The 13,439-nt window shown below is 44.7% G+C and overlaps 1 protein-coding gene across 1 annotated transcript in view; it reads right to left on the bottom strand.

The window, feature by feature from the left end:
• Positions 1-3,868: 3,868 nt before the first annotated feature.
• LOC134443246 (TBC1 domain family member 8) overlaps positions 3,869-13,439 on the bottom strand; it is a 51,751-nt gene continuing 42,180 nt past the window's right edge. Inside the window, exons 18-21 of the mRNA XM_063193124.1 lie at positions 11,540-11,605; positions 9,603-9,683; positions 8,852-8,949; positions 3,869-4,621 (exon numbers count right to left, since the gene is read on the bottom strand). Coding sequence (XP_063049194.1) covers positions 4,274-4,621; positions 8,852-8,949; positions 9,603-9,683; positions 11,540-11,605 — 593 coding nt within the window. The 3' untranslated portion in view covers positions 3,869-4,273. The remainder of the gene's footprint in view (positions 4,622-8,851; positions 8,950-9,602; positions 9,684-11,539; positions 11,606-13,439) is intronic.

The raw sequence follows: 13,439 nt of genomic DNA, 5'->3' as shown, positions 1-13,439 counted from the left end.
GGCCTGCACGGCGAGGGGACTTCTGGGTAGTGTAGTCACACAGGGCATTTACTGTACAAGCTAAAACTAATGTGTTTGCGGCAGTAATCTCGGCCATGTTATTTATTCATATAAACGTACATCTTAAATAATGTGTCATACTCATTTCTTTTTGATCTTCAAGTCTATCAAATACATAATTCTACAAGCTAATCGAAAATACTCTTCCCATAAGTCTTTTCGCCTGCTCGCCATGTTTTGGCTGTTCGCTGTTATTCCACCAGAGGGCGACATTACATAACATTCTGACATTCCACTGGTTGACGCCTACATTCAAACCACGCTGTCAGAAGTGTTTAGGCCTAACTAGCCTACACCCTACACACATTTCTGCATATTTTCAAAACATACATTTTCATGGGACAACATTAAAGACATTTCAAATTGACATAATTAAAAGTAGACAGCTTTCAAGTTATATAAACACTTCAATTTATTGTTCACTCAAAATACCCACTAGTGAGCACACCACATCATGATCCTCTCAATGAAATTTTAACATTGCCATTTTAACATTCAGTAGGCCTATGTTGGCATGCATGATTCTTTTGGCGAAATTCAGCTTTACGATGTTAAAGTCATTCAAGCATCCCTAAACCATGTAGTCCCACTACTATGCTTTGATTTTAAGTAGCCTATGGGACACTTTTCTTTGTACTACTCACTTGGTTATACCACCAGGGAAGGCGACAAGGGGGGAGAAAGGGGTCAAATATCCTGGACCCAGGGAGATGGGGCCCCCATAATTGGGCCCTCATTACATTGAATATATTGGGTGGGGGGCCCTTTCAGATGACTTTGTCCTGCGCCCAGCCAAAGCTGTCAGCGGCCCTGTATACCACCACACCATTTAAAACAAATGTTTATCTTGGTGTCATTAGACCACAGGACATGGTTCTTGCGATCCACATCTTTAGGCCTACTCTGAGTGCGTTCCAATATGCGACCTTGCCTCCTCCACTTGTGCTTGTGGCCTCGCCCCGCCTCCTGGCCCCTCCTCCGTGGAGAAAACGATACATTTTCCCAGCTGTCAGCCTAGCCACAACAACTTTTGAGGGACTGTTTTTCAGTCACCATCCCAATTGCAAATGAGAGAAATTGAGCTTTTGCGAGACATTTAAATATAATGCCGTTGTCAGTGATGTCATCATGACATATTACTTCCTGGTACGAGGAGACCAGCACAAGTGGAGGAGGCAAGGTCGCATATTGGAGCGCACTCCCAGTCTCTGATGAGAACAAATGAAACACAGCATGTGTGGTGCTACCCAAGTGATTTATACAAAGACAAGTGCAACCCCATAAAGTGAAGTGAAAGTGAAAGGCCACCTAGGAAAGAACTGATACAGTACAGTTCAGAGCCCGGTATCAACGCGGGCGGTTTGGCACTGAATTTAGTGGTACCGGGCATCATTTTGGTCGGCCTGACAAAAGAAACAGAGGAACAAGTCTATTCGGAAAGAAAGACAACACACACACACACACACAGAGGAGAGTGTGTATTTGGAAAGAATAAAACACACAGACAGATGAGAGAGTGTATTTGATGGTTTTAATGCATCTGGAGGCATATGGAGTATACATGGCAGCAAGGCAGGTGGCACACACACACACACACACACACACACACACACACACACACACACACACACACACACACACACACACACACACACACACACACACACACACACACACACACACACACACACACACACACACACACACAGCAGCAGCAAGGCAGGTGGCGCACACACACACACACACGTGGACACGCAAGGCAGGTGACATGGCACACACACACACATGATTTAGCACACCAAAGGCACATAAGCAGAATGTTGCGCACACACACACACACACACACACACACACACACACACACACACACACACACACACACACACACACACACACACACACACACACACACAGAGATAAAGTACATTGTCAGAGCAGAGCATGGCTTAAATCACTCAGGTGTAAAAAAAAGATCAGAAAAGGCAGATTCACCTCCCAACACTCACCCTCCTCCCAACTACAGCATCTCTCTCTCTCTCTCTCTCTACCTCTCTCTACCTCTCTCTCTCTCCCTCTCTCTCTCTCTCTCTCTCTCTCTCTCTCTCTCTCTCTCTCTCTCTCTCTCTCTTACTCTCTCTCTCTCTCTCTCTCTCTCTCTCCCTCTCTCTCATTCTCTCTCACTCTCTCTACCTCTCTCTACCTCTCTCTACCTCTCTCTCTCTCTCACTCTCTCTCTTCCATCCCACCGTCTCTCTTTCTGCATCACCTCATACCAGTGGCTGTCACATTAGAGGGACGGACACACACACACACACACACACTTTAAAGCACATTGTCAACAAAGTGAAGGTAAGTGATTGTCCAATGAATGGCTGGTCAGTACGGCAGAAGTGACATGAATCCTCTTCTCTTTAAGACTCCTCTGATTGGAGGAATGACGATCACATGATCACTGTGATTGATTATTACTGGGGGGTGGGGTGAGCAAACGGTCAGACAAGTGACACACACACACACACACACACACACACACACGTACACACACACACACACACACACACGTACACACACACACACACACGCACACACGCACACACGCACACACGCACACGCACACGCACACACACACAAACACACGTACACGCACACGCGCACACGCACACGCGCACGCGCACACGCACACGCAAACACAAACACACGCGCACACGCACACGCGTACACACTGGGGAAGGAGGGACGGGTAGCAGTCCGGTCACATGACCCTTGGCTTTTTTTTTGGGGGGGAGGGGGGGTCTTGAAGAGGGGGGGTGGGTCTTTAAGAGAGGAGTGCTTGAATGTAAGGTGGGCTTTGGGTTTAAGGCATGGGTATGGAACCTTTTTCATTCAATGGGCCACTTCAAATTCCTTCAAGGGCCGTAAAAGTCCTCCAAGGGCCGCAGTATGAACACAAACCAGGATTTCCCCCCTTGCACTATAGGCCAATAGGAGGCGGCCAGTTTTACAACAGACCCCATCGCCACTAGGTCCCCTAAATATAACTTAATTGTATTGCAAATGTGTTTTCTAAGATTCCTTTACAAAATATGTCGATTTTAATGTTGTGCAACTTCCCATGAAATATATGTCCGGGGCCGGATAAAACGCCCCCATATGTTCCCCACCCCTGTTTTAAGGCATTGAGGCTATGTGGGGGGTTGTGGTCTTTGAGAGAGGTGATTATCTGTGTGTGTGTGTGTGTGTGTGTGTGTGTGTGTGTGTGTGTGTGTGTGTGTGTGTGTGTGTGTGTGTGTGTGTGTGTGTGTGTGTGTGTGTGTGTGTGTGTGGTCTTTGGGTTCATGGCAAATCTGATTGGACGAGCAGTTTATGGCAGAAAGACTACAGCCAGTCTGTTGAACAGCAGGAAGTGTAGTCCATGGGTGGCAGTAGCAAAGGCCTCTGGGAGATGTAGTTTTGTCAGCTGGTTCTGTCTACAGGAAGGGTCTCTGAGTCTGCAGCAGAGAGAGCACGTGTGGTGTGGGGAGGCCAGCTCCCCCATAAGCCCTCAGCAGACCAGCCGGACACTTCAGAGGGGCCTGTACTGAGGAGCTGGGACAGGGGTAAAGCAGGTTAGAGGTAAATCATCTAATAGAAGAGCCTGGAGTCCTCATAGAGTAAAACAGGTGAAGTTAAGAGGTAAATCATCTAATAGAAGATCGTGGACTTCTCAAGTTCTTAAGAAAATGAGGACTCCAGGCTCTTCTATTAGATGTTTTACGTCTTATCTTCACCTGCTTTACTCCTTCTGAGTACAGGCCCCTGGACACCTCAGTTCAGTTCTGGTCCGGTTGGCACTGCGGTACTGTACTGTACTGTACTGTACTGGTCTGGTCTGTTCTGGTTGGGTCCGGTTGCTTCTGGTGTCAGTCAGGTGTGGGCCTCTCCTGCTGTGGTTCTGGTCCAACAGGCTCGGCCGCGTTCAGGCTGGTTCTGGAGTCAGTGGGTCCATGGACGGGTTCTATTTGGTTGCGCGAGTCTGTTTTGAATTATGTGGTTCCCCCCTGTGCTATGTGGGCCCGCTAGTATCGGCTATGTGGTTCCAGTAGCACGTTCTAAGAGGTTCCGCTAGCGTGTTCTATGCAGTTCCGCTAGCATGTGCTAAGGGATTCCGCTAGCGTGTTCTATGTAGTTCTATGTAATTCCGCTAGCGTGTGCTATGAGGTTCCGCTAGCGTGTGCTATGAGGTTCCGCTAGCGTGTTCTAGCGTGGCGACGCGCTGCTGGTACTGCTTCTGTGTTGCCGCGGCGATGCGCGTGCGGAGGTCCACCGGCCGCTCGAAGAACATGACGAGCTCCGACTCCGTCAGCACAGAGGCCTCGATCTGAGCCAAGCTCACCCTCCAATCACACGCCGCCACCTCATCAGCGCCGGGGATAGAGCCCGCCCCACCCGGCCCGCGCTGCCCCGCCTCCCCGATCTGCAGCAGCAGGCTGGTCACCATGGCGATGGCCTGGAACAGCTCGCTCTCCTCGGGGTCGCCGTGGAACATGCTGGACAGAGTCTTGCACAGCTGGATAAACTCCCTCTGGTGGACACAAGCACACATTACACAACATTAGAGATATACTAAATACATTATAATACACATTAGAGTCTTGCAGAGCTGGATAAACTCCCTCTGGTGGACACAAGCACACATTACACAACATTAGAGATATACTAAATACATTATAATACACATTAGAGTCTTGCAGAGCTGGATAAACTCCCTCTGGTGGACACAAGCACACATTACACAACATTAGAGAATAGATATACTAAATACATTATAATACACATTAGAGTCTTGCAGAGCTGGATAAACTCCCTCTGGTGGACACAAGCACACATTACACAACATTAGAGATATACTAAATACATTATAATACCAGAGGTGGAAAGAGTACAGAAAATGTGTACTCAAGTAAAAGTATCTTTACCTTGCCTAAATTCTACTCAAGTACAAGTAAAAATACCTATCTAAAAATCTACTCAAGTAAAAGTGAAAAAGTACTTCACTTAAAATGTAATTTGAGTAAAAAGTACTTAGTTACTTTTAATTAGCTTTCCTCTTGAGAATATCATGTTTATTTTTCTTGAATATCGTCCTCCATAACCTCTATCTCTTGCTTGGCACCAGCCATCATCCAATACATTGATACAAGATAGTAAAATAGTGGAAATGCTGTGTGCCATCCTGCACAATCTTTCATTTCTGGCGGATTGTGGCATTATTGTGCATGGCATTTTGTCTCTCAGTCAATTTTTTTTACTCAGTACTCAGGCCAGGTTCCAGTGTAATTGAGTAAAGTGCTGGGTCAAAATGTACTCAAGTACAAGCAAAAGTATTAATTTAAAAAATTACTTAAAAAGTACAAAGTATTCATAAAAGCTACTCAAGTACAATATTGAGTAAAAGTAAAAAGTTACTTTTCCACCCCTGTATAATACACATCAGAGTCTTGCAGAGCTGGATAAACTCCCTCTGGTGGACACAAGCACACATTACACAACATTAGAGATATACTAAATACATTATAATACACATTAGAGTCTTGCAGAGCTGGATAAACTCCCTCTGGTGGACACAAGCACACATTACACAACATTAGAGATATACTAAATACATTATAATACACATTAGAGTCTTGCAGAGCTGGATAAACTCCCTCTGGTGGACACAAGCACACATTACACAACATTAGAGATATACTAAATACATTATAATACACATTAGAGTCTTGCAGAGCTGGATAAACTCCCTCTGGTGGACACAAGCACACATTACACAACATTAGACACATGTACTGTATATACCTGTACATCATAATACTCATTAGAGTCTTGCAGAACATTAGAGATACTAAATACAGTGAATAGACGGTTTCATGGAACGTTTACAGTCAAAACAAAAACAAGGCATGAACATTCTATGGCCTTACTTAATTTCCGGTACACTTCCGCAAACAATACACTGCATCGGATCAACACAGCTACACAAGCGCTGTATTTCATTTGAGAGCGGCACAGAAAATGATCAATAAATGTTGTTTTCCATTTTTATGACAGCAATCACCCATAGGGGGCACTACACGTCCATTTTTGGGGTAGATGTAAAAACTTCACGATCGTATTAATCATATTCTCATATTACATAGCCTCAATGTAAAGGAAAGCAGTGATGGCACTTTGGCAACATGGGTCGGGTGATGGTGTGCCTAAAAAACACGGCAGCACATAATTATGTAGAACTACAGTTTGTGTTTGTTGTAGGAATTAGGGACTTAGTTGGGCTTGCATCTGCCTACACTGTTACAGGTTAATTTAGTTTAAATGTAGTCGCAACGATTCCTTCAAGTTCTGAAAAGCAGCTATTACTAAAACTTTTTGGGACAAGGACGACGAAATACCCAAACTGTCATCTGCTGAAGAAAAGGATAAACGGCCGGATTGTATTTATTTTGGACGTCTTTGATGTCAAGGTTAATAGCAATGCTAACACATGATATGACTGACTGATTAGCACTGGCTTGGCTGCTACGTCAAAATGTGGATTATATCGACAAAATTACGAGATGTGCCGGGGTCAAGAAAAGTTTTAAGGTAAGGCAAGTTTAATACAGTAGTCAGGGACGTCTGCATGGTTGAACAGGGTTTCATTTTTTGTTGTGCTGTGTATGCTTTTGAGTCAAGTTGCTGGCTTGAACTCACATGTTGTCATTAGCTGGTTGTGACTCGTCACTCGTGTACAGGGTGTTTTTAAGCAAATATTGAATGTCCGTGACCACATGGTTACCTGATTTTAGGTAAAATAGCCTACTCTGGTATTTGGTGGTGAGGTTTCATCTGTCTGTCTGTTTATCTGTCGCTGCCACTGATACACAGGTGATCCTTGCAGATTGAATCAAAAGGCAGCCTCACACAGGCACAAATGCACGACAGTAACATCCTGGTGCGCGCTCGAAAGAGAAAATACTGCAAAGTATGAATGCTATCTTCAAGCGCTTACAAAGTTGGCTATTTTCACGAAAACTTACAAAATGGAAACACAGTCTCGTAATGTCGCCACACCCCAAGGTTTCTAGCCTACTGTAGGCTAGGTTTGTTATGGTCTGTCCAGGAAAGTGAAATAACGTCCCCGTTTAAAAAAAAAAATAATGCACAAATTCATATTAGCCCATTGAAATAAACACATATCATAAATGGTTCACGCTCGCACGACAGTGTGTCCCGTTTAAAAAAAACAAAAACAAAAAAAAAACACGAAATGTGGCAACCCTAGGTCTGCTTTGGTAAGATGTGCAGACTGGGCATCATGTAGGCCTACACATTAATTATCCGCGTCACGTTTGTCAGCGGATTGGTACCAGAAGTGAAGTTGCACCCTACCGCAGAACAACATTTTTAAAAAGCTTTTTTTTTTTCACCAATATTAAAACCGTTTGTAATTATATTGGCAGTGCCGACAGATTGCAGCCTACCAAAACATTAGCAGACCGGAAGTTTACTTCGGGCCATGTCATGTCACCAAGCAACAAGCAATCATTCCATGAAACCGTCTATATTACACATCAGAGTCTTGCACAGCTGGATAAACTCCCTCTGGTGGACACAAGCACACATTACACATTAGACACATGGTGTACAGGTGTACATTATATTACACATAGCTGGATAAACTCCCTCTGGTGGACAGAAACACACATTACACAATAGATATATTACCGGTATATACAGTAAAACACTTTAGAATCTTAAACTCCCTCTAGTGTGTGTGTGTCACCTGTGGCGTGGCGGTGTGTGTGTGTGTGTGTGTGTGTGTGTGTGTGTGTGTGTGTGTGTGTGTGTGTGTGTGTGTGTGTGTGTGTGTGTGTGTGTGTGTGTGTGTGTGTGTGTGTGTGTGTGTGTGATAATAGTACCTGTGTCATGTGTGGTAGGTGTGTGTGTGTGTGTGGTAATATTACCTGTGTCATGTGCGGTAGGGGTGTGTGTGTGTGTGTGTGTGTGTGTGTGTGTGTGTGTGTGTGTGTGTGTGTGTGTGTTAATAGTACCTGTGTCATGTGTGGTAGGGGTGTGTGTGTGTGTGTGTGTGTGTGTGTGTGTGTGTGTGTGTGTGGTAATAGTACCTGTGTCATGTGTGGTAGGGGTGTGTGTGTGTGTGTGTGTGTGTGGTAACAGTACCTGTGTCATGTGTGGTAGGGGTGTGTGTGTGTGTGCGGTAATATTACCTGTGTCATGTGCGGTAGGGGTGTGTGTGTGTGTGTGTGTTCTCACCTGTGTCGTGTGTGTGTGTGTGTGTGTGTGTGTGTGTGTGTGTGTGTGTGTGTGTGTGTGTGTGTGTGTGTGTGTGTGTGTGATAATAGTACCTGTGTCATGTGTGGTAGGGGTGTGTGTGTGTGTGCGGTAATATTACCTGTGTCATGTGCGGTAGGGGTTTGTGTGTGTGTGTGTGTGCGGTCATATTACCTGTGTCATGTGTGGTAGGGGTGTGTGTGTGTGTGTGTGTGTGTGTGTGTGTGTGTGTGTGTGTGTGTGTGTGTGTGTGCCGTAATATTACCTGTGTCATGTGTGGTAGGGGTGTGTGTGTGTGTGTGTGTGTGTGTGTGTGTGTGTGTGTGTGTGCCGTAATATTACCTGTGTCATGTGTGGTAGGGGTGTGTGTGTGTGTGTGTGTGTGTGTGTGTTAATAGTACCTGTGTCATGTGTGGTAGGGGTGTGTGTGTGTGTGTGTGTGTGTGTGTGTGTGTGTGTGTGTGTGTGTGTGTGGTAACAGTACCTGTGTCATGTGCGGTAGGGGTTTGTCTGCGTCCTTCTCCTTCTCTTTGGCCAGATCCTTCAGCATCTGTTTCAACTGCTCCTCATAGCCACTCTCTCCTACACACACACACAGGAGAGCATAGGGGACAATCCATCATGGATGAAAAGTGCAATTTTCACAGTCCTAATGAATACTTAGATGGTGTTGATAAGTACTTGTGAAAAAGGTAACATTTGTGAAAGGGTAGCATGGATTCGGGAAAGAAACGGCTAAAAACATTACACAGTGAGTGCACACCTTTAAATGTGTGTGTGTGTGTGTGTGATGGTGTGTGTGTGATGGTGTGTGTGTGATGGTGTGTGTGTGATGGTGTGTGTGTGATGGTGTGTGTGTGTGTGTGTGTGTGTGTGTGTGTGTGATGGTGTGTGTGTGTGTGTGTATGATGGTGTGTGTGTGTGTGTGTGTGTGTGTGTGTGTGTGTGTGTGTGTGTGTGTGTGTGTGTGTGTGTGTGTGTGTGATGGTGTGTGTGTGTGTGTGTGTGTGTGATGGTGTGTGATGGTGTGTGTGTGTGTGTGTGTGTGTGTGTGATGGTGTGTGTGTGTGTGTGATGGTGTGTGTGTGTGTGTGTGTGATGGTGGTACTGAGTGTGTGTGTGTGTGTGTGTGTGTGATGGTGTGTGTGTGTGTGTGTGTGTGTGTGATGGTGTGTGTGTGTGATGGTGTGTGTGTGTGTGTGTGTGTGTGTGTGTGTGTGTGTGTGTGTGTGTACCGTTGTCCACAGTAAGAGGTCTGGCTGTAGACAGCAGAGGGGACTTTAAGGGGGAGGAGTCATCTTCATTTTCCATCAGGGCTGGAGGAGGTCAAAGGTCATCAGGGTTATCAAGGTCACGATAAGGTCAAAGGTCATCAGGGTTATCAAGGTCATCAGGGTTATCAAGGTCATTATAAGGGCAAAAGTCAGCAGGGTTATCAAGGTCACAATAAGGGCAAGGGTCATTAGGGCTATCAAGGTCATTATAAGGTCAAAGGTCACCAGGGTTATCAAGGTCATTATAAGGTCAAAGGTCATCAGGGTTATCAAGGTCATTATAAGGTCAAAGTCCTTCAGTTATACAGGTGCAGCTATAAGGCAGGAAAACTGATCAATACTAAAAACATACAGTATGGTTTGCTCCAAGAAAAACAAGATCAGTATTCACTGACACTATAGAGTCATCAAGGTCACTATAGAGGCATCAAGGTCATTAGAGGGTCACAAGGGGTCAGCCATTCACATGAGCACTTTGTCCAAAAACCTCATTAATGCACTTGTAAACACAAATGAAGACAGACAGACAGACAGACAAAGAGACAGAGAGACAGACAGACAAAGAGACAGAGAGACAGACAGACAGAGAGACAGACAGACAGACAGACAGACAGAAAGATGGACAGATGGGAAAAGTGACAGACAGACAGACACAAACAGACATACTGTACATGGGCAGACAGACAGGATTATATATATCTATTGATACCTGATGTGGCGTTGTGCAACATTGGCCCTGGCGCCTGGAGCTGCATTACGCAACATGCAGGCTCATGTGATTTGAGACAACTTTATTAAAAGTTTGTTTGTTTGAGATGAATGAACACATTCTAATGAAAGGTGAGGGTCTTAGCGTTTAAATGCAACTTAGTGCATATTTGTATGTGCTTCAGAAGCTATTTAGGTTTTTATAGACTGAGGGCAGCTTTTCTTAAAAAGGGCTCAGGCATTCAGCACCCTTTTTTTGCAGGTGCCTTAGGCGTCAATGTATTAATGTACTTGTAAACACAAATGAAGACAGACAGACAGGCAGAGAGGCAGAGAGATAGATGGACAGACAGGAAAAGAGACAGACAGACACAAACAAACATACTATACATATGGGCAGACATACAGACAGATAGACAGGTAAGCAAACACAGACAGACAGACAGACAGACAGGTAAGCAAACATACACAGACAGACAGGTAAGCAAATACACACAGACAGACAGACAGGTAAGCAAACACACACAGACAGACAGGTAAGCAAACACAGACAGACAGACAGGTAAGCAAACACACAGACAGTGACACAAACAGTCCTGGGTGAGTGAAACATTTCATGGTCATGAAAAGATGACATTGCTTGGGCTGTCTACACCATAATCGAATGTCAACAATTATAAATGTTTCTGACACAGACCTAATGTTTCTGACACGTCCATGACTGTGTTACGACACTGTTATGTCATACCAATGCCGGCAACGAAATACACACAGACTGACAATTACACAGACAAACAGGTAAACAGACTGACAATTACACAGACAAGCAGGTAAACAGGTAGACAGACAGGTAGACAGACAGACAGACAGACAGACAGACAGACAGACAGACAGACAGAGGGGTACACAGGCAGGTAGACAGACAGACAGACACACACACAGACGGGTAGACAGACAGGTAGACAGACCGACAGGCAGGCAGACAGGTAGACAGACAGACAGACAGACAGACAGACAGACAGACAGGTAGACAGACAGACAGGTAGACAGACAGGTAGACAGACAGACAGACAGACAGACAGACAGACAGACAGACAGACAGTTACAGCAGACAGGCAGGCAGGCAGACAGACAGACAAACAGGCAGACAGGCAGGCAGGCAGGCAGGCAGGCCTCCTTCTCCACTGTACCTGGGGGAATATGGAGGCGATAGAGCCATTTAATCTTGCCATTCAACTCCTCACAATACAGAGTATCTAGGGGGGGGAGAGAAATAGATAAGGGAGGGGCAGAGAGAGAGAAAGAGAGAGAGGAGGAGGGGTAGAGCGAGAGAGAGAGAGAGAGAGAGAGGAGGAGGGGTAGAGAGAGGGAAGGGGAGGAAGAAAAAGAGAGATAGAGAAAGGGTGGGAGAGAGAGATAGAGATTGTATGAAATCCATAAATGCAATGCATCTTCTACATTATACATGTATTACAGTATACATCATGTGGGTCAATGTAAGATGTATACGCCCATTTTGTTCACACTCTTTTTTTGTCAAATTTCACAAGCCCGTTGCTCAATAAATAAACCATGTAGGAAGCTCACATTTGGCTGTAACACGGAGAGTATACATCTTACATTCAAATACATTTACAGTGTTTCTCTTAAGTACCATGGGTACACTTGGTAATATTTTCAGAATTTTTTGAGACCTAAGTGCGCGGGCTCCTGTTGATTTGGCTGTGTAGTCTTCAGATGGGCCGCTGGTATCACAGCATATAGAACCAACATTCCATTATGGAACAGGGAGGAACCAAGGTTATAGTTCTAGAGCTAGTTGTACACACAATATTCCTTTAGAGCCCAACACAGTGGCTGCGTCTCAAATGTTGCACTTGTGCACTTCGGGCACTGTTTTTCAGTGCGTAGGGCGCTCACGCTGGAAATTTCAGTTGAGCTAGTGCACTTAAAGTGCCAGGATGATCCCCTAACAATGGCGGACAAATGCAGTGCTTGAATGATGGACACTGCACGCACTAAACGGCGGCCATGTTGACAATGACACGGAGGAAATGTGGCATTCAGTTCAGTAGAAGAGTTTGGTCAACAGTCTCCTAATTTTGTAAGTAATGTTGATGGGACACCAACCTCTTCATGCCAAGCAAAGTAGTGTACAGTGGTGCTCATATGTTTACATACCCCAGCAGAATATACGCTTTCTCTGCGATTTCTCACAAAATATGAAGGATTACACAAAATCTTTTTTTTCACTCATTGCTAGTGACTGGCTTAAGTTATTTATTAGCAATATTCTGTGTTTACTCTTTCAAAAGCATGATCACAACCCAAACTACCCAAATGACCCTGTTCAAAAGTTTACATACCCTAGTTTCTGATGCTGAATATGGCCCTGTTTAACATCAAGGACCGCTCTAAATTGTTTGTGGTAGTTGTGGATAAGGCTCTTAATGTTCTCAGATGACAAAACATCACATTCTTCCTGGCAGAATGGTTGTTTCCTATAATATCTTTGGGTGTCTTGCTGGAACCTCACATTTGAGGTTTCCCCTGAGTTGCTCAATGATGTTGAGATCAGGAGAGTGAGATGGTCGCTCAAAAACCTTCATTTTATTCTTTCTGAAGCTAATTGTCATGTTGGCACTGTTGGAATTTCAATTCAGAAATGCAATATGAGTGGTTTGGTTGGAATCAAGCCAATGGGCAAGGGAATCATTGCATTGCAATGATCATTGCAAGGGAAATTGTTCAGGAGGCATAGGACAACCAAAACATAACTTCAGGTGAAATATAGGACAACATGAATTTTTTTTTTTAAACTGTACAGGAAAGAGGCACTTGAGGAAAGATGGGCTGTTGGGGGTTGCCAGGAGAAAGCCATTACTACAAAAATGCAAACGATATGCATTTTATGCATATGCATATGATACACCAAATAGCATAGTGAGAAGCATCAGAATGCATGTGACAAAGTCATTTGGAAAAATGAGATCAATATGGAACTTTTTTCAGCCACTATTAACAGTACCATTTGGAGAACAGTCAACGGAGCCTATGATGAAAGTTACACCATCTCTTCTGTGAAACATG

The sequence above is a fragment of the Engraulis encrasicolus genome, unplaced genomic scaffold, assembly GCF_034702125.1.
Source record: "Engraulis encrasicolus isolate BLACKSEA-1 unplaced genomic scaffold, IST_EnEncr_1.0 scaffold_29_np1212, whole genome shotgun sequence".
Lineage (NCBI taxonomy): Eukaryota > Metazoa > Chordata > Actinopteri > Clupeiformes > Engraulidae > Engraulis > Engraulis encrasicolus.
This window is presented reverse-complemented; position numbering and strand designations above follow the sequence as displayed.